Source organism: Anastrepha ludens, chromosome X (assembly GCF_028408465.1).
Source record: "Anastrepha ludens isolate Willacy chromosome X, idAnaLude1.1, whole genome shotgun sequence".
Taxonomy (NCBI): Eukaryota; Metazoa; Arthropoda; class Insecta; order Diptera; family Tephritidae; genus Anastrepha; species Anastrepha ludens.
The window spans coordinates 11,087,111-11,109,050 of NC_071503.1; the positions used below are offsets into that span (position 1 = coordinate 11,087,111).

The 21,940-nt window shown below is 39.2% G+C and overlaps 1 protein-coding gene across 3 annotated transcripts in view; it reads right to left on the minus strand.

Moving 5' to 3' along the window:
• LOC128869295 (uncharacterized) overlaps positions 1 to 21,553 on the minus strand; it is a 62,089-nt gene extending 40,536 nt beyond the window's left edge. For all 3 annotated transcript variants that reach the window (XR_008455253.1, XR_008455254.1, XM_054111823.1), the window contains exon 1: positions 21,372 to 21,553. Coding sequence is in view for 1 of the 3 variants with exons in the window: in XM_054111823.1 (XP_053967798.1) it covers positions 21,372 to 21,395 (24 nt within the window). In the remaining 2 variants the exon portion in view is untranslated. The remainder of the gene's footprint in view (positions 1 to 21,371) is intronic.
• Between the last annotated feature and the right edge of the window lie 387 nt (positions 21,554 to 21,940).

Sequence of the window (21,940 nt, forward strand, 5' to 3'; positions counted from 1 at the left end):
TTTTGACAAGTACATGAAAGGTTGCCAGATTTGATAATTACATCAATAGTTTTAATACAAATATTTAGTACTGGATGATGTTAGAATTTACATTTTGATATACATTCTCAACAGTATACGGCCCTTATTATGAGCAACATTCGATCTTCGACTGTAGTCGATAGTGCTGATCGAACGAATTTTCATTTGGTATTATGGTGCTCATTCGTTGAAGAATAGGACTATTGTGAATTTCGATCGCTCGACGCATTTACAATAGATAATTTTTTCTCAGCTGATACAGCAAATCAAAATAAAAGAACAACCGATTGTGTTGAAATTCTTTGCTAACAACATTTTTAAAAGCTAAAAAAAGTATTTTTTTGTGAAAATGAGTACAACGGAGTTGTGGTTCGACGATTCATCGGACTATGAAAGATTAGTGGAACTAGCTAGAAGTAGAGAACAGTTGAGGGGCGCATCCAACCCCCTAGAAATGACTTCCACTGAGTAAGATTAGAATTTTCAAAATGTGTTGACGTACTTAATATTACAGAAATTTCCTTACAGATTTTTATAGAACTTTAGATTATCTAAAGAGGCGTTTATGAACCTACTGTCCAGTAAAGAAAACCAGTTGCAGCAGTGCACCCGATACAAATCCATTCGAAATATGTTAAAGCTAGCCACAGTTCTGCGATTTTGTGCTCAGGGATCGTACCAATTGAGTATTGGTAATGAAGGTATGCTAGGACTTGCTCAACCCATTGTGTACGAGATGCTGAAGATATTGAAGTGGAGTCAAATAACGGAGAAGCAGAAAACATAAGAAATGAAATTTTGAGAATATTATAGAAAAATCTAAAAAGTATTAAATAGAAACCTTTACGCCACAGTTTCTGTTTTATTTTTGTTATAAATTTTCTTTATTCAATTATTCGTCATTCGAAAAAAATATGTATTTCAGTTCCTCTACGTATTTCAGCCCATACCTGGCAAAGGGAAAACAAAAATGTATTTCTATAAACATCACAAAAAAACCATTATTAAGATTAATCCATTTTGCTGCCGTTCTCATTGGTGGTCCCAAGCAATTCAGCTCCGTTGTAAATTCCTCCCATTTTTTTGCTGCTTGAACTTTGGTGCAAATCCCTTTTGCGAATTGTGGATTCGCCTTTCTAATTGTTGTTTGGTACTCACGACTTTCGACCTGCATAAAATTAACAAAATTAGTATATATTTATTATTTGGTTACTATAAAACCATAAATAATCGCAAACAACTTACACTTTAACAAGTTTTCCCACATTACGCTGCACAATCGAAAGCAAAATTGCATTCGACTCTAAATTCGGTAAACAACGAAAATTTCGATAGGGTTGCACCGCTCATAATACCAAATTGACATTCGATTTTCGATCTTCGACAACCAGCGAATATCGAAGATCGAATGTAACTCATAATAGGGGCCTACATGTATGCAAGATCCTCTGATTCTTAGTTGGGCGTCTAATGGTAATATGTGGTAGGTATAAAATTATCTATGTATGTTTATGCGATACACGTATTTAAATAAAATAATTTATATTAAACCCCTAAAAACGTCAAAAATTGGCAAATTCAAATTTTGCCTTAGCATCGAGTATGCTTTAGTTGTGCGTACATACAAACGTATGCATGAATATAAGTAAATCTTTATGTAGGTACGTTTACCGTACGCTTGCTCAGTGCTTAGGCAAACACATATAGACATCGCACTTGCTTTGTGTCACACTCTTTGTGTGTATATGAGCAAAGGCTACGTAGGCATAGATGACTAGATGTGAAACTCTTTTTCTCGTGAGAGCGCTGAAAAATGTGCATTTTTTATAACATTTTCCAATATTGCCACACCGGTAGAAACATGAATTGGGTATTTTTGAACCAAAGGTCTGGAATTTTTAGTTTCCACACCACCATTGAGGTTAGTATTTAGTGTGCGGTTGCCCAATAGCCTTATATCACTCGTAAACACCTACATATACTAAAAATAAGCTCAATCCGTATGAAATATGTACATAGATAAGCCAACAATTTAAAAATTTATATGTAAATGAAATTATTTAAAACTGATATACATAAGTAATTTAATAATAATAAAGTTATGAACCCAAAAACATAAGTTATAATTAAAAACATGACGTACTGCGATTTTTTAATATAACACAGAAAGTGGGTAACAAAAAAAAAAAAAATTCTCAAACAACGAACAGAATAAGTTAAAGCAGATTACTTTTAATCTTTGTAAAATATCTCACACTCAAATTAAATTCCCTTACCTTTTTTCACCTTACCGCTTTTCACTCATAGAATATTTACGTATATACAAATTTACAGACATAAACCAGCATACAGATTTCAATAAAAGTGCATGTATGTACGAGTAAAATGTATTCATATGCGTATGTGCATAAGACTAATTAAAGTAGAAGTTGAAAAGGATATAAGAGGCTTTGAAAAATTCTAAAACTCCCTTCAATTTAAATTATTACGTTTAATTGAATTAATTTTAAGACAATCGTTTCAATCGGGTAATTTCTCCATTAAGCAAAAACGAACTGCTTTCGTTAGTTATTTTTGGCGCGTTTTCGCTGGCAGCCCGCCATTTCGCCTAACAGCTGTTCAAAATCCCATAATGTGTGAATGCTGCCAAGTTTTGAAATGTCCTCATGGGCGCGCTCTCTCTCAAAATTAAGAAGTTTCACATCTTATTATCTATGACGTAGGGCTATAGTTCCTCGTCTGTACAGTTTGTCACCCCAATTTACCCTTCCTCTTCTTTCCACCCGACCGACCGTATCAACATGCCCATTTGCCACAGTATAGACAGATCATTGTGGCGAGTTATAAAGACGACCAATGATGGCTTTGCTCGTATACACAAAGAGTAAACGATGCAGAGTGCTGCGACTCAATATACAGTGAGTCAAAAAAGTATTGGCACAGTCGAAAAATCAAAGTTCTCATTGCTATAACTTTTTTTCTAATGAAAGTATAAAAAAATAGATAACGGTATTTTCTAAATGTATTTATTTCTTAGGTATCTGAACAAAAAAAATTCATATCGACATAGGTTTACAAGCTCAACCTTGAGAGGTAAAATAAGGCACAAATTCACATCAAAATAGTATTGGCACATTCTTTATGTTAGCTTATGCTTTGGCGTTGTAACGGTAAACTTCCGTTATTTTCCCTCTAGCTTTTTACTTATTCGTGCGTTTTAGGAATTGCATACGATCCGTTTTGATCACGATTTCAATGGACAAAGACCAAAATGACCCGTGGTGCTGAAATTTCTCTAGAGCTACTTCAAGTAATGATAAAACTGTATTTAGAAAAAAAAATCCTATCGCGAAATTGGCAAACTTGTCGATAAACTATGGTCCAGCGTTCCGAACATCGTTATGCATTATTGCTGTATTGGCAAAATAGCTCCGGAGAGCAGATCTGGCCGCCCAAAAAAATTAACCGAACGGCAGGAGCGAATTGTGGTGTCCACGGTGGCACAAAATCTCAAAACTTCGGCTGTCAAATTCTGCGAGATTTGAAATCAATTTCAACTTGTTCGGAATACACTATATAAGGCTGGGTATCATGGTCGTGTTCCTCGACGCAATCCCTTCATTTCGAAGGTAAATAAGAAAAAAAGGCAACAATTTGCTACACAGTATTTAAATAAACCCGACGCTTCAAGAGAACAACCTGCTTAAAACAGTTAAGCGCGGTGGAGGAAATGTGATCTCTTGGGGGTGTTTCGCGGCATCTGGTGTCGGAAAGCTCGTGTTCATAGATGAGATTATCGATAAGCATGTGTATCACGACATTCTTAAAGAAAATTCAAGTCCAAGTGTCAAATAACTGGGCCTTAATGGGACAACTTGGCAATTTCAACAAGATAATAACCCAAAACATTCGTTTTATCTTGTGCAGGAGTGGTTGATATACCATTGCAAACAGCTTAAAATAAAGTACAGATACCACGATATTCCATGCGGAGCTCTTCGCCATAATGGAAACAGTGGAAATCATATGCAAAAGAGGGTTCGAGAAAGTAAAAATGAAAATACTTTCGAACACCCAATCTGTTCTCAAAGCCTTGAATAGCTACACATTCAAGTCAAAAGTCCTAATAGAGTGCAACAATGCACTCAACAAACTAGCCACTCATAATCAGGTCTTACTGATTTGGGTACCAGGACATAAGGGGCACGAAGGAAACGAGAAGGCATACGTTTATGCCAAAAAAGAGACAGGAAACCAAAAAAAAAAAAAATATCCAAACAATAATCAGGGACACTGGAACGGTACAAGTGGCCTTAATGACTCCAATAAGCTTTTGAACTTCAATGCCAACAAAGCAAAATCTGCCCTAACCCTAGATAAAGGGGCTTCTGTGGAGCACTTACAGGTAACTTTGCCTTTAATATACACTTTAACACAATAGGGTTATCTAGTAAAAGATCATGCAGTTTCTGCTGTGATGAAGAGGAGTCTATGGAGCACTTAATCACCAACTGTGAGGCATTAGGCCACAGCTGACACAGTACCTACTAGAGGAGGAAGACCTACAATTGCTCCCTCCCAAGGAGCTGGTTAGATTCCTCGTTGCACTAAATAATTAAGTAATTAGGGGCGTCTAATAGATCAATCTGGTCGCAGTGCACAAAGGTATTAGCCTAACCCGAGCAACCATTACCATTACCGAGATATATCTTCACGTATGGGATTATTCAGTTAATAAAAAAATGCACGAAATATGTATTATAGACGTGAAGTTAGACTACTGCTTTTTTCTTTGGTGCAGTATTTCTATGTTTATATTGTATATATTGTATATATTATATATATATATATATATTTATATATATAATTGGCGCGTACCCCCTGTTTGAGTGCTTAGCCGAGCTCCTCCTCCTACTTGCGGTGTGCGGCTTGATGTTGTTCCACAAATGGAGGGACCTACAGTTTCAAGCCGACTCCAAGCGGCAGATATTTTATCAGGAGCTCTTTCATGGTAGATATACACCCGGAGGTTTGCCATTACCTGCCGAGGGGCGACCGCTATTAGAAAAATGTTTTTCTTAATTTTGGTGTTTCACCGAGATTCTAACCAACGTTCTCTCTATGAATTCCGAATGGTAATCACACACCACCCATCCGGCTACGGCGGCCGCCTTGTTGTGTTAATGCTGGTTCCTAAAGAAACGAAGTCTTTCAAAACCTCGAAATTATAACTGTCAACAGTGACGTGGGTGCCGATTCGCAAGTGCGCCGACTGTTTGTTTGATGACAGGAGGTACTTCGTTTTGTCCTCGTTCACCACCAGACCCATTCGCTTTGCCTCTTTATCCAGTTGGGAGAAGGCAGAACTAACAGCGCGGTTGTTAAGGCCGATGATGTCAATATCATCGGCATACGCCAACAATTGCACGCTCTTATAAAATATTGTGCCTGAGCGATTAAGTTCAGCGGCTCGTACGATGCTCTCCAACATCTGGTTAAAGAAGTCACACGACAGGGAGTCACCCTGTCTGAAACCTCGTTTGGTATCAAACGGCTCGGAGAGGTCCTTCCCAATTCTGACGGCGCTGCTGGTGTTGAGCAACGTCATCTTGCATAGTCGGATTAGTTTTGTGGGGATACCGAATTCAGACATCGTGGCATAAAAGTAACTCCTTTGCGTACTGTCGAATTGAGTTTTGAAATCGACGAAAAGATGGTGTGTGTCGATTCTCCTTTCATGGGTTTTTTCCAAGATTTTGCGTATTGTGAATATTTGGTCCATGGTAGACTTTCCAGGTCTAAAGCCACACTGATAAGGTCCAATCAGTTAGTTGACGGTGGACTTCAGCCTTTCGCACAATACGCTCTCTAGAACCTTATAGGCGATATAATATAATAGAAGACTAATCCCGCGGTAACTGGCACAGACTGCAGGATCGCCCTTTGTACGGATTGGGCAGAGCACACTTAAATTCCAATGTGCAGGCATGTTTTCATCCGACTATATTTTGCATAGGAGCTGATGCATGCACCTTACCAGATCCTCGCCGCCATGTTTGAATAGCAAAGCCGGCAGTCCGTCGGCGCCCGCGGCTTTGTTGTTCTTTAGCCGCGTTATCGCTTTTCTCTCCTCGCCATGGTCGGGTAGCGGAACGTCAATTCTGCCGTAGACGATTGGGGTATCGGGTTCTTCACATTCTCTGTGACATGCCCAGCTATCACTGTTTAGAAGGTTCGAGAAATGTTCCCTCCATAATTTAAGATTGCTCTGTACGTCAGTCACCAGATCGCCGTCTTTGTTCTTACAGGAAAACGCCCCGGTCTTAAAACCTTCTGTAAGCCGCCGAACTTTCTGGTAGAATTTTCGGGCGTTGTTCCTTTTGGCCAGCATCTCAAGCTCCTCGCATCTCTTTTCCTTTTTTAGCTCTCTGTAGCGATACCACATAGCTCGCGTTGCGCCCGATCGCAGCGTGGCTCAATAGGCAGCATCTTTTCTTTCTGCGGCAGCATGACATTCCTCGTCGTAGCAACTGTTTTTTCGGGCTCGACGGACTCCGATTTCTTCTTCGGCGGTGGTGCGTAGGGAACGAGAAATGTTGCTCCATTGCTCGTGTATGTCGGTTTGTTGGGAAGTGCTTTCTGAGAGCAGGAGTGAGAGTCGAGTGGCGAATCTTCTGGCTGTCTGTTGTGATTGCAGCTTTTCGTTGTCGAACATTCTTTGCGTTGGTAAATGTACGTTTTTTGCTGCACAGAGGCGTGTGCGCAATTTTGCTGCAACAAGGTAATGATCCAATTCGATGTTGGGTCCTCGGATCGTACGTACATCTAATACACCAGAAACGTGTCTTCCATCTATCACCGGCGAAGTCGATCAGACTCTGTCCGTTATCGGATGTTTCTTTGTGCAGGCTAAATTTTCCGACTGTGGGACCAAAAATTCCCTCCTTGCACACCCTGGCGTTGAAGCACGATTTTTATGTCGTGACAGGGCAGCGCTCATAGGAACGTTGCAAGCGCTCTTAGAAGGAATCCCGTCGGGGCGTGGGCGCAAATGAGCGAGATGTTAAAAAAACAGATTTTGATGCAGATTATTGCGAGACGCTCGTCCACCGGAGTGAACGACAGTACTTGGCGACGAAGTCTCTCTCCCACAACAAATCCGACACCGCCATTTCGTTTGCAGTGGTCGTCATCAGTAAAGGTAGTTCTCATCCGAGGCTTTGTTGCTGTTTTCATTGGGGGGGCTTTTTAAGTGGTGGGTCCCAAACCCAGCGTACAACCAGCTATCCTGGAATGCTTCGCCTTCTCACGTTAGCTCACTCCCGAACGGGTGTTCGGAAGATACCCAGAGGATGCGTGGGCTAATCCCGGACGTTGTGAGCTGCTGGAGTCGTATGCAGAAGAGTCGTCCTGGCCACCCCCAAGTGAATGGCGATAAGTAACTTTCCCCACTTGCGTGGACTTCTACACATGGAACCATCCTCCTTTATTGATATATTATGTGTTGTTAATTGATTTTAGTAAAATTAATAGGAAATTTTTGTTCCTGTATTATGTTTTCAAAACATGGGCTTGTTCAAGGTCATTGACTAATTAATTAAATTGTCTCATGACTTATTAATTAGAGGATTCCTTGTCATGTTGGTCTCCTTGCCGCGGGGATGAGGCTTAAGTGGTGATTTAACCCCATGTTATGGAGATTCATTTCCCACGAAGAGGGCAGCTTCATATAGGAATTGGGTATCCACACATCCGGAGAACGGCGGAATGGGTGGCCACCCAAGTACTATGTGGCACCCAAGTACTATCCCGACAACCTGGGAGAAGGTATAAAATGCATTTCTTTTTCGTAATGTGGAGGCTAACAAAGGATATTTCTGCTCGAGGTAACCCACTTTCGGGAAATCATCCCGTCGAGCAATCGACGGCTCGGGCATCGGATGGGCAGGCCCGAACCTCACACTCCCCTATGACCGGAACTGACACCCAGGGTTCCGGAGGAAGCGCACTACTAGTGGTGAAACATGGCACATTGTCTAGGCCAATGGAGAGCCGAGTGAGTGTGAGCGATACACCGTCACCGAAACGATCCGAAGCAACTGAACAAGTTGTGGAGGATGTGGAGATGGGGGACAATCTCTCAGTAGACTCAGATAGATCTCTGGTACCGAGTAAGTCTTTGACAATGGTCAAACCTGGTGCGAATCAGGTAAGTACCGGTAAAAAGACTGAAGTTATTGGAGATTCGAACGCAGGTGTTGGTCTATCCGCAAGGTAGATGAAACGAAGAAAACAGAAGGCGAAGAAAGCCGAAACATTAACTAAGGTAAGTACTCCAGCTCCGTCAACTTCGACCCCTGTAATGGAAACGGGAAAGCGTGGCAGAACAAAAGATTCCTCTGTAACGTTGCACTTTTCCGGAAACGAAACGGGGTCTGTGCCAACGACCGGGAAGAGGAGAAAGGCAAAGAAGAGGAAAGTCGAGAGACGGAACTCGGAAAGGCCTGCATCCTCGACCCAATCCAAGGCAGACAAAACTTTGCCGGACAAGGCAAAGACTAAGGGACCTCAAATGTCGAATGGAACTCTTCCGTCAACGTCTGGCGAATCATTCGCGAGAATGGCAGCAAAGGCAATGACGGTGGAGATACATACCGACAAACATGACGGTCTACTTTCGAAAGGGCAACAAGACTATATTGACAGCTATCTTTGGAAAGCTATCGGAGAGTCGAAAGACGCGCCGACTTTCGAGGGTAAAAGCGTGGGGGACGGCATCGTAAAGGTGCACTGTTCCAAAGCTTTTTCCCGAGAATGGCTGGAAAAAGAGATAGCAAAATTTCCAGCCTGCGAAAACAGCAAAGTTCATTCTTGTTGAGAGTAGCAAGGAAAGGCTGGTACGAGCGAGTGTCTGGATTCCGGGTCCTTCCTGTAGTTCAGCAGAACTCCTCACATGCATCCGCAAAGATCTTGACACGACTCTCTGGAGAGTATACTCGTGCACCAGGCAGAAATCCGCTACCATTTCGGAGGCGGGTTCCCACCTGGTACTGGGTATCGATCTTGGGTCCCTCAAGGTGCTGAAGTCGAAGTACGGGTGCCGCCCTCACCTATATCTGGAGCGAATCCATTTCCGTGTCCAGGAAAAGGGGGGGGACAAAGCGTAAATATACTCAGTCCCATAACTGAAGTAATATTTACACAGATAAATCTGCAGCATAGCGAAGCGTCTACGGCTCTCCTGTGCCGTAGGCATACAAAACTGCAAACAAACCCACACATAATACTTATACAAGAACCATGGGTATGTCACAAGCGTATCTGTGGTCTAGGTGCTATGTAAAGAGGAGGAGACAGGCTCATTGAGGCCTTGAAAAGGATCTGCCTGTCTTGCATTTGGTAATATACCATCCCAATGGCGACGCGTAAGAGTAGTATTAATTCCGAAACCAGGAAAAGATGACTATTCCCTAGCAAAAAGTTTTAGACCAATCAGTTTTTACATCGTTCGTGTTGAAAAGTCTGGAACGAGTGGTGGAGAAACATATTCCAGTGAAGGTGTAGCCGAGAAGTCCACTTAGTAGAAATCAACACGCTTACCAGAGTGGAAAATCATGTGAATCAGCCTTACACGATCTTCTTAGCAAGAAAGCTGACGAATACACAATGGACGTGTTCCTGGACATTGAGGGAGCTTTTGATGTTGCCCCTTTCGGCTCGATATGTTCTTCTGCCGAACGACACGGAGTTAATCAAACCATTGTAAAATGGATATATTCCATGCTCTCTGAGAGGCTGTTAACCGTGGGTGAAAGCAGTCAGTCACAGTCAAGGCCAAGCAAGGATGTTCTCAAGGGTGTGTTATTTCTCCGCTGCTGCGGTGCTTCGTCGTAGACTCTCTACTAGCGAAGAAGTAGGAACTCGGTTTCATGTCCAAGCATATGCGGACGATGTCTGTCTTTCCCTTAATCCGAACAAAACAACCATAGTCTTGTTTACGAGAAACCGGAAATTGAATGGATTCAGTCTTCCAAAACTGAAAGGTTTGACACTTGGTCTTACCGATGAAGTTAAATATCTAGGAGTAATATTGGATAAGAAGCTGACTTGGGAGACACACGCTTCACTGAAGATGAATCGCGCATTAAGTATTTTTCAGCAATGCCGTAGAGCCTTTGGTAAAACCTGGGTTCGGAAACCTGCTGTGGTCCTATGGATATACACAGCACTTATCAGACCAATCATCACTTACGCTTCTGTGGTCTGGTGGCGACGGAGCATGGTTAAATCTACAATCCGGGAACTATACAGGCTACAAAGAAGTGTATGTTTATGCATCTTGGGAGCCATGAGTACAACATCTGGTGATGCCCTAAATGCTATGCTTGATTTGCTCCCCCTGGATCTTAAGATACAACAGGAGGCAATAAAAGCAATGTGTAGACACCATAAATATGATTTCGGGCACGAAGACGAAACTTCGGGACACAGAGAAATTTTTAAGTTGCTATCTGAGCAGTATCCACTGTTTTTGGCACCTAAAGACGACCTGGTACCCACAGGTTGATTTGGAAATAAATTTGAAGTCAGATTTCCACTGCGTGAGCAATAGAGCAATCCAGAATGCATGCAGGGCGATTTGACGGATATTTTCTTTACCGATGGGTCCAAGAATGAAATAAGGTCTGGAGCCGGATGGTACTTAAACGATAGTAATAAGTGTCACTATGCTGCTATGGGGGAAATGGCAATAGTTTTTCAAACAGAAGTTTTTGCCATCCTGAAAGTAGCCGAATGGATAATCGAGATGAGATGGCGCGGGAAATAGATTGGAGTTTTCAGTGACAGTCAGGCTGCACTGAAGGCCCTGGAGGGTGCGAGGCAAACCCCAAAGATTGTTCAAGAATGTAACAAGAAGCTTAATTCTGTCGTGAGATAAAACAGGCTTGTACTTATATGGGTTGCAGGACACTCCGGTGTTCAAGGAAACGAAATTGCCGATGAATTGGCCAACTGTGGATCAGCGGTACCGCCACAAGGGATCAGCGAGTATGTAGGCAATCTACATAAAAAGCGATGGTCCTGTCTAGAACTGCAAAGTGTTTTGTGACAAGCCCGAACAGAAAACTGTCAAACATTCTACTAAAACTTAGAAGGAAAGACGTTCGGTTGATGGTCGGTATCATTTACTGGACACAACCCATGGGGTCAGCATATGACCATTGAGGACTCAATGTGCCTGTCATGCTTGGAGGAGGCGGATAGCAGTGGGCACTTTCTCTGTGAGTGTCCTGCCTTTGCTAGAGTACAGCTACGAGTTTTGGGTTCCGATGTAATGAGAATGAGTAATATTCATTCTCTAAAACTGGAGGATATTTACAGATTTGCCAAAGAATCTGGAAAATTTTAACAGGACTAACTATAGCTATCTCTGTCTCTATTCTTTCCTATCTCTTTCTCTGATGTTTTTATCTTTCCCTCCTTGACTATCTACCCCCTTTCCAGAGCTTTAAATACAATGGGCTTTTTAGCCTGAGTGTTTTAGGAGCCACCAAATCTCCTGGTGCTCCTTGGCTCGACCTTTTCAAATTTCAATTAGAGGATTAATAATCTATATATAGGTATAAAACTAAGTCGGGTTTGTTACAACACTTATAACTCGAGATCTGCTAAACCAATTTTCATGGTTATTGATTCGTTGGATTTGTCTCCGCCCTGAATAGCAGAATACATCTTAAAAACAATGAAAAATCGATATGTGTAACGAATACTTAATCTTAAAAACAATGAAAACTCGATATGGGTAATGAATACTTAATCATTTCAATAAATGCTCATTTGTTTATTAGAGTAGAATGGGGTAAGATAGGTATGGGGGCACAATAGGTAGGTGGGGTTTTCGTCGCACTGTTTTTGCAGAGGTCACTCGTCTTATGTGAATTGAATACGTGGTGGGGAACAACGTTCGCGACTGTCATTTCGGCCGTCACCATTGATTAGTTATCCTAGTTCTGGCGTCGTTTAGTTTTTTGTGAGCTTTTCTCCGACAAAGCATTTTTTTTATTCTACGGAGCAGTGCATTTAATGTATGTAAATATTTGTCAGGTGAGTTTTATTTTACGTAGAAAATAATGCTGAACACGAATAATGTGTTAGTTTTTTGATATTTTTGTTTTTAAAAAAAATATCGACACTAACATAAAACATGTGCTTGGGGGCACTATAGGTCAGCCGTCTGGGGGCATTATAGGTCACTACTTTTAATTGAATAAAATAAATTTTAAATGTTTTTGCAGCAAAATGGTGCATAATTATGTGCGAAAAACGCCGAAACGAAGTGAAGAGGACGTAAAAAACGCAATCGCGGAAGTCCGAGATGGCGCTAGTGTTCGATCAGCCTCTAAACAATTTAAAATTCCGTTCGAAACATTACGTGCTCGCGTGATGAATTAAAGAAAAATTTCTAACTTTTATAACATGTGCAGCGTTCATACTCTATAAATAAAAGTTAAAACGTTACTTTCCAAGCCATGTACATTGTTATTTTCCCCTCACATATAGTGACCTATCGTGCCCCCCGATCTTAAAAATATCGAAAAAAAGTACCTTTGTCTTATTGAATGCAGCTTCCAAAATATTTAGCCAAACATAGGTCAGTATAACCAGAATGTTAGCAGATAAATAACCTTTCAAAATCTTGCTTATTTTTCAAAATCAATGCAAAAACACCGTAGCAAGAGCTCTCCAAAAAAAAATGACCTATCTTACCCCATTCTACTCTACATGTCAAACATTTGTTGTCAAATCCTGTCAATAGTGTAAATGTCTTTTTGTAAATTGTCTTTATTGTCTATAATTTTTCTTGATAAGCTATTGTCTATGTCTCGAAAGTTCAGACGCTGTTATTATATTTGGTTGTTTTACGTGGTTATTGGAACAAAGAAGGGCCTTAATTCGTGCTTCTCAAACACAAAAGCAAAGGGAGGCAGCCAGTGAAACGGCTAGGTTAGAAACGAGAAATCGTCGAGCTAATCGTACAGATGAACAGAGAACTAATCTTCGAAGTGCAAGAAGAAATGGTTCAAGTATTGATTTGAATCGAGCAGCGTTTCTATATGATTGCGCCATCGACTACAGCTTACATCGTTTAGTTTGCATTGGTCCAATGGACGTTGTTTGCCAGCATTGTGGCGCATTGAAGTTTACTGGTGAAACGCCTGGCTTGTGCTGCCTAAGTGGTAAAGTGAAATTGCCATTATTGGTCCTGCCACCAGAGCCATTGTGTTCCCTGCTTTGTGGCGAAACACTGGAATCACGACATTTTTTAGCGAACACTCAAAAATACAATGTCTGTTTCCAAATGACTTCATTTGGGGCGGAAATTATCGAAGAATACGGATATAATCCGACATTTAAGGTAATTAAATTAAAAACTTTATTTTCGATGATTGTAAAAAAAATCTGGAATGTAGTTTGCTAGATTTCTGTATTTGTCTCTAAAATAAAAATGGCATGTTATTATTTGAAAAAAAAAAGTGTTTGTAAATCTAACTATAACTATGGCTTTGACTTTACAGATTAAAGGCCAGATTTGCCATCGCATTGGATCATTGCAACCTATTGAAGATGCACAGCATAAATTCTTGCAAATATACTTCATGGGCAATATGGAAGAACAACTTGACCGGCGTCAAGCGATCAACACAGCTACGAAAAGAGCAATTCTCCGAGATCTGCAGCAAATGCTTAATGAACATCATGCATTGGTCAGGCTGTTCAAGACTGCTTTAGAGCGCATGCCAAGTGATGACTATAAAGTTGTGATCAGAGCAGATAAAATACCAGCTGGAACACATGAACGCACATTTAATGCTCCAACAATCGATGAAGTAGCAATCCTGATTGTTGGTGAAAAAATGGAAACACGTGATATTGTACTTACACGACGAAATACTGGGCAACTACAAAGGATATATGAAACACACCGTTCATATGACGCGTTACAATACCCGCTGATGTTCTGGCGAGGAGGCGATGGATATCACTTTAATATCAAAATGATTAATCCATTGAATGGTAAGATCAATATCATTGTTTTCATTTTAACTTGATATACATTTTATTCTGTTTGCTTTTGGTACCCAAAAGAAGTTGTCACTCCTAATTTAGTAGAGAGTAAGAGTCGTTAACCTATTAAGGGTTCTAAAATACAATTTTTACTGTATTTGTTTCAGGTGAGGAAACTACCAAGAAGGTTAGTTCGATGAATTATTACGCATATTGTTTGATGATTCGTGAAAATTCTGACAATTATTTGTTGCGATTTCGTCGACTGTTTCAACAATATTGCGTTGACATGTGCGTTAAAATCGAAACGGAGCGCCTGACTTTCATTCGGTTGAATCAAGCTAAATTGCGTTCGGAAGAGTATATTCATTTACTTGATGCAATTAGCACAGAAGGAGATTCAGAAAATGTTGGTCGATTGACTATTTTACCGGCGGCATACATAGGTAGCCCGCGTCATATGCATGAATATGCCCAAGATGCAATGACATACCTATGTTCGTTATTATGGTCGGCCAGATCGATTTATTACATTTACATGTAATCCGAAATGGATGGAAATTATTCAGTTGCTGCTTCCCGGACAAACATCAAGTGATCGACACGACATCACCGCATGTGTTTTCAAGCAAAAAATTCGGTCACTGATGAATTGCATTGTTACTGGGATTACTTGGGATTACTCGATGCTGGATGTATTCAGTCGAATGGCAAAAACGAGGCCTACCGCTCAGTCATGCTCACATTCTAATTTGGTTAGTCGAAAGAATTCGGCCAGATCAAATAGATGACATCATATGTGCGGAGATTCCTGCTCCTGAAACCGATCCAGACCTACATGATGTTGTAATCACGAATATGATTCATGGACCATGTGGCACTATCAACCGCCAATCAGCGTGCATGGTCGACGGCAAGTGTATCGGCGTCGATCGCCCGATGATAATGGTAGAACTATCACAACTAAAGTGAAAGGAAACGATTTCGTAGTTGACAACAGTTGGATTGTTCCGTATTCGCCACTTCTTTCCAAAACATTCAAGGCACATTGTAATGTTGAGTATTGCAATTCGGTCAAGTCAATTAAATACATTTGCAAATATGTCACGAAAGGGAGCGACATGGCGGTTTTTCTTATCCAAACATCCAATATCAACGATGAAATCACGCGCTATCAAGTTGGTAGATATGTGAACTGCAATGAAGCAATTTGGCGAATATTCTCATTCCCTATTTACGAACGTCATCCCACTGTTGTACATTTGGGGGTGCATCTAGAGAACGGTCAGAGAGTATATTTCACAGCGTCGAATGCTGCTCAACGTGCCGAAACACCTCCAGCGACAACACTGACCAGTTTCTTTGCGATTTGTCAAAGCGATCCGTTCGCACGAACGTTGCTTTACTCGGAAATGCCACGTTATTACACTTGGAATGCTACATCGAAGAAATTTCAACGTCGAAAGCAAGCTATGCAGTTCCTTGTCATCCAGATATGCGTTCTACTGATGCTCTTGGTCGTATTTACACAGTTAATCCGAAGAATGATGAATGTTTCTATTTGCGGTTGTTGCTGGTACATGTTCGAGGGCCAGCATCATTTGAATCACTACGAACTGCTAATGGTATAGTGTGCCCCACATTTCGTGCAGCACGTCAAGAGCTGAATTTGCTTGAAAACGATACTCATTGGGACACCACAATCGCTGAAGCAATTATTTCTGCATCTCCAAGTCGGATGCGCACATTATTTGCTATCATCATTTCGACATGCTTCCCATCGAACCCACGTGAACTGTGGAACAAATACAAAGATAACATGTCAGAAGACATTTTACATTGAATTCGTGTCAGCTCAAGAAATCCCGATCTTGAGGCGAATGAGGAGATGCATAACCAGGCTTTGCTCTTGATCGAAGATATGTGTTACCTCATGTGCGGCAGTTTGTAAGTTAGGTTAGGAATGCCAACGCCAGATCGCGGAATGAATGACGCATTTAATAGAGAATTGGAACGTGAACGTGAATATGATCTACATGAATTAATCCAATCAGTTCAAACGAATGTACCACTGTTGAATCCTAAGCAGAGGGAAGTCTATGATACACTGATTAATGCAATTGATGATGGAAATGGTGGGTTATTTTTTTTGGATGCCCCCGGTGGAACTGGGAAGACATTCCTCATGTCATTGATTTTGGCCACTGTACGTGCAAGATCCGAAATTGCGGTTGCAATTGCTTCTTCTGGAATAGCGGCCACATTGTTAGACGGATGCCGTATGGCTCACTCAGCGTTAAAATTGCCGTTAAACCTTCAAACTACTGAACAACCGACATGTATTGTAACATTTCGAAACACTCCGCAATAGCCAAAGTTTTAGTAGCATCAAAAATCATCATATGGGACGAATGCACAATGGCGCACAAACGCGCATTGGAAGCATTAGACCGAACATTAAAAGATCTGCGCAATGACTGGAGATGTTTAGGTGGTGCAATGATTTTATTATATTTCGATTTCCGACAAACACTACCAGTCATTCCAAGATGTATTACTGCCGACGAAATAAACGCTTGCCTCAAAGCATCAGATCTGTGGCGATATATAAAGAAACTTCAACTGTCTGTAAATATGAGAGTTGCATTGTTTAACGATCTATCTGCTGATGATTTCTCGAAGCAATTGCTGACTATCGGTAATGGCCGTGTTCCTGTTGACGAATGGAGCGGTTTGATTTCATTTCCTCCAAATTTTTGCAATTTCGTCTCATCAAAAGACGAGCTTATCAATAAAGTATTCCCGGATATCATTGCTAACCACAAAAATACTAAATGGTTAAGTGAACGAGCAATTTTGGCGGCTAAAAATGAAGATGTAGATGACCTCAATTTTATAATTCAAAATCAAATCTTAGATACTTTGTATTTATTCAAATCTATCGACTGTGTAACAAACGAAGAAGAAGCCACTAATTATCCAAAAGAATTTTTAAACTCCTTGGATGTGCCTGGTTTACCACCGCACAATTTACAAATGAAGGTTGGCCCGGTGGTCATCATGCTTAGAAATTTAAACCAACCAAAACTGACCAATGGAACGCGTTTGGTGATAAGAAAACTGATGAGCAATGTGATTCACGCGTCGATACTTAAAGGAAAATTTAAAGATGAGGAAGTTCTTATTCCAAGGATTCCGGTGATCCCAATGGATATGCCCTTTGAGTTTAAACGAATTCAATTCCCGATTCGTCTTGCCTTCGCCATGACGATCAACAAATCACAAGGCCAATCCTTGACTATTTGTGGCCTCAATCTAGAAAATTCATGTTTTTCTCATGGTCAATTGTACGTGGCATGCTCACGTGTCGGGAAACCATCCGCTTTATTGGTTCTTTCGCCTGACCAAAAAACAAAGAATGTCGTTTACCACAAGGGGCTTGAATGAAAATCCGATTAATGAATTAATTCGAGTGTATCCCAATCTGCACAACATAGTTTTCAATTAATTTTTTCTGACATGTGTTTGAAGTACTTAATTATTATAATTTTTTTAATTTTTACTCTCTTTCATAATTTTTGTATTCATCATCATTCATCATTCATCATAATAAAATACTTTTATATTTCTACTATATTAATATTATTTTGTAACATTGTATTACGTTCATCAAAGCCTAAATTAGTTCAGCTAAAAGGTAACACGACATTCATTGACTGTTAGGCGGTACGAAGTTCGCCGGGTCAGCTAGTTTCTACTATATTAATATTATTTTGTATCATTGTATTACGTTCATCAAAGCCTAAATTAGTTCAGCTAAAAGGTAACACGACATTCATTGACTGTTAGGCGGTACGAAGTTCGCCGGGTCAGCTAGTATAATATAAAAAGTAAACTACTGTTAAAATTTGTCCAACTAATACATAAGGATCTTTTACAGATCGTGCTCCAATTCATGTCAATAGAATTACAGTAACTACTATTGTATAATTCAACATAGAATTTTATTAATAGGATGAATTTGAATCCATCCAAAGTTTCTTAGATGATAAAATAGTAGTATTGCCAGAATTGCAATTGATAGAACTAATGCCTGCTGATTTGTTAGGAATAGAACGTAAAATTGCATATGCAAATAGAAAATATCATTGGGGTTGAATATGAACTGGGGTTACTAAAGGATTAGCTGTTTAGGTGTTTGAGCTGTTGAAGTCACACCTAAGCTGTTTGCCTGAGGCATTTCTGCCTCTGAGGTCCCGTCTTTAGGGTCTTGAGTGAGGGTCCATTGGCTCGTTCCATTTGAGAGCTGCTCCTTCTTCCTTGATTGAGGTACTTGGTTGCTTCTTACGACCTCTTACATACCTTATCTCGAGGAAATTCTAACCTCTGACCCGCTGGGGAAGAGGTATATCTTAATTAAGTATAAATCTTCTATAAGGAAAGCAAAAAGGAAGGATTTGAAATTTTTAATAGTGCGAAATGTCGAAGACGTAACCTTGTTTCAACCTAATGACAGCTCATCATTGTGCGCGCATGAAAAACAGCAGCACACATATGTATGTAAATATGTCTTATAAGCGCCCACCAGAATGATGGCAGTCGTAGCGAATGCTGAATTTTCTTACGATAAAATTCAAATAAATCTCTTACAATAACTCTCCGAGTTCGATCACTGGATTGTTGAATAAAACACAAAAATTAATGGCAACACACTTGCTTTACTTTATTTCCAACTCTTTACTTCTAAATGTCCACGTTCAGCTTAAAACTGAATTCCTCTATTACTTTTCATTTATTTACTCACAAGTTTAAGTTCCAACTGAATACCCCATGCGCATGCATCTCGGCTTATATACATGTGCTTAATAATTATCGTAATTTCTAGATCTGCAGCAGCTTACTAGTCACTGTCGTCTTCGTCTAGCTCATATAACGGTAGACCCAGAAAACACACACTGTCTCACTATCTGCTGTTGCCATCAAGGCTAATTCATGTTTTTGTTTTGGTCTCTATTGCCAGTCGGTTTGTGAAACTTTACGATTCTAACAATTTTATCTACATAAATAAAAGTAGAGGTAGGTTCTCCCTTGCTTACATACATTTACATAAGTTAATAATTAAAATATTCACCTTCATAAAGTTCAATACCCCTGGTTGCAATTCAATTGCTGACACAAGTTTTTCATTTTAATAAATTTCAATACTTGTCGCAATTCAATTGCTGACACAACAATTGCTGACACAGTTTCGCTCGCTCCAGATTTAATTATTTTATTAACTCAAAGTACTGACGACCTAAAATAAGCTCTCGTTGCATTCAACGTGATGATTGCTGCTCAATAGGTTAATATAAAGTAGATAGTAAATAACAATGTAATAATTAGTATTAATGAAAAAGTCCGATTAAGAAGACATAGTCTTCCTGCAAAAATGTAACAATTAGTATTTATGAAAAAGTCCTATTAAGAAGACATAGTCTTCCGGCAAAAATGTAATAATTAGTATTAATGAAAAAGTCCGATTAAGAGGACGTAGTCTTCCGGCAAATAATTCAATAATTTATTAATAAAATATATAGTGGACATAGTCCACTCTTTTTAAAATAAATAAAGATATAGAGGACATAGTCCTCTCTTTTTAAAATAAATAAAATTAACAAGTATTTTATTAATTCATATAAATAAAATACCGCAAGGCAAAGAAGAGTACATCATTGGCCAAAGAAGTTTGGTATCAATGCTGGCAGCTTCAAAATCAAAGCAATTTGCTTTGTTGAAAGTCAGTCCCACAAATGAATAATCTAAATTGATAGCACTAGACAATTTACAGACATTCGTCCAATCAGTCCAAGGCATATTTATACAAGGTAATAGCAGTTGTACAAAAACAAAAAGTTACATGCATTTTGTTCTTGTTTTTTTGGGCACAAGTGTCAAAATAATTATTTCCAAGGCGAATTGGATTGTGAATAGTAAATAAACGCAAACAACTTTTTTCATAATGACAAAGTGTTCGATTTTGTTATTAAATGAATCAGCAGAGCAGATAAAAAGAAATTTGCGGAGAGATAAGTGTAAAAGTGTATTTTGAATATTATTAATATCTTGCAGACATAAACTATACATGTGAATCATCATCAACATTTGTGGGTCTGCGTTGGGGTGATGTGCATGTAAATGCAAGTAAGCAAGGAAATACTTCCTATATGCAGCACCTGCTATGAGGATTTTATAACTCCAAATTGAAAAGCTGCCGAAAAGCTAGTGAATAAAGGGATACTATAAAAATTTTCGTCAAATGTTATTTGAATAAATTAAAGATGAAAAACTAAATCGATTGTTTTTTCTATATCAGTTGTGAAATTCTTTATTACGTTAATATCGTTAAACTAATAATTTATTACAGACTGTGTATATACAAAGGAAAATAAAATGGTATTCTTAAAATACAAAAGAAGCACATAATTTATTTCTGAACAGTTTTTCGAATTAGCCATATTTTATTTAAGCTTAAAGGTTTACAAACTTCTTTTGTCTTTTTTATTACAATTTCTGTACTTAACTTATAGAATTGATGTTGACTATGATGAACTATACTATGATAACTATATGAATTACATTCGTTCTGTACCACACAAAGCTAGCGTTATAATAATATAACTACATGCACACATACATATATATATATGTACCAAATGGACACGTGGGTATGAGGAGAACACATATGTATATAAATTGGTTTACATGCAGGGGTAAACTGTTTGCTAATTTACGAATTAAAAGTGGATTTGTTCGCATATAAAAAATTAGTTTATTTCAAACTAATAACTATTTGGATTTTGGATGTAATTATTTGCGCTTCATGCTATCCTTACAATCGGGCACTGAATGGGGCCGTCTTTTGCAGAAAATGTGTCCTACTCGCAAATGCGGATATATTCTTTAGTGCCATAACATTGCGAAAAGATATTTCAATATTTTTTTTGTTTTTTCCGTCATCGTAAGCACCAATCTATTTGAAACAGTGTCCATTTACCGCAAATAAGCAACCAGCCATTATTAGTGCTTTAAATTGACATTTAAATTGTTCATCTTCATTCCGTTGATTCATTTGTAATGTAACCCCCAATTGAAGCCACTACACACCAAAGGACTTGCGTTTTATTCAAACGTGTTGGGACTAATTAAATGCATAACCTTCACTGGACAAGAGGCTCAGCCTGCTGTTCATATTTTAGTATAGGAAAAAGAAAGGAAAGGAAAAAAGAACCCATTTTGCTTACCATCGTTTTGCGCACAATACACATTTCACCATATTTGCATTCAACAATGCAATAATATGTACTATGATATTATGTACGGATAATCTTTATTTTTTGTGTTTCAATATAACTGCTACAAATACTTTGAGTAACAATGTAGAAACAAAGAAATATGTAAACAAAGAAAATTCGCCTTGGCACAAATTTGTGACAGACATGCCAATTCGCTCAAGGCGAATTAATTAGCTCTTATAATGATACTACCTTGTATAGATATGCCTTGAATCAGTCGTTGCTCAGACGAGAACGATACAACTTGATCGTAGATTATGTTGATTTTTTTCGTATATATGATATATCGATAACACCATCTCTTCTTGATTATCTATTTCAAATTACCTTAAAACCAGTTCACGGTCTGATATTGGCTAACCCTCTCAAATTTTTTCACCGTGATGGTATTGTGGGTGTCGAATGGACGTTCAATGATCGGCTGCCGGTCATCTTTGTCGGTATATCAATATATATAAAAATGAAATGATGTTCGTTTGTACGCATTTTTTTGGGCCGATACGAGGCCAATTTTATTC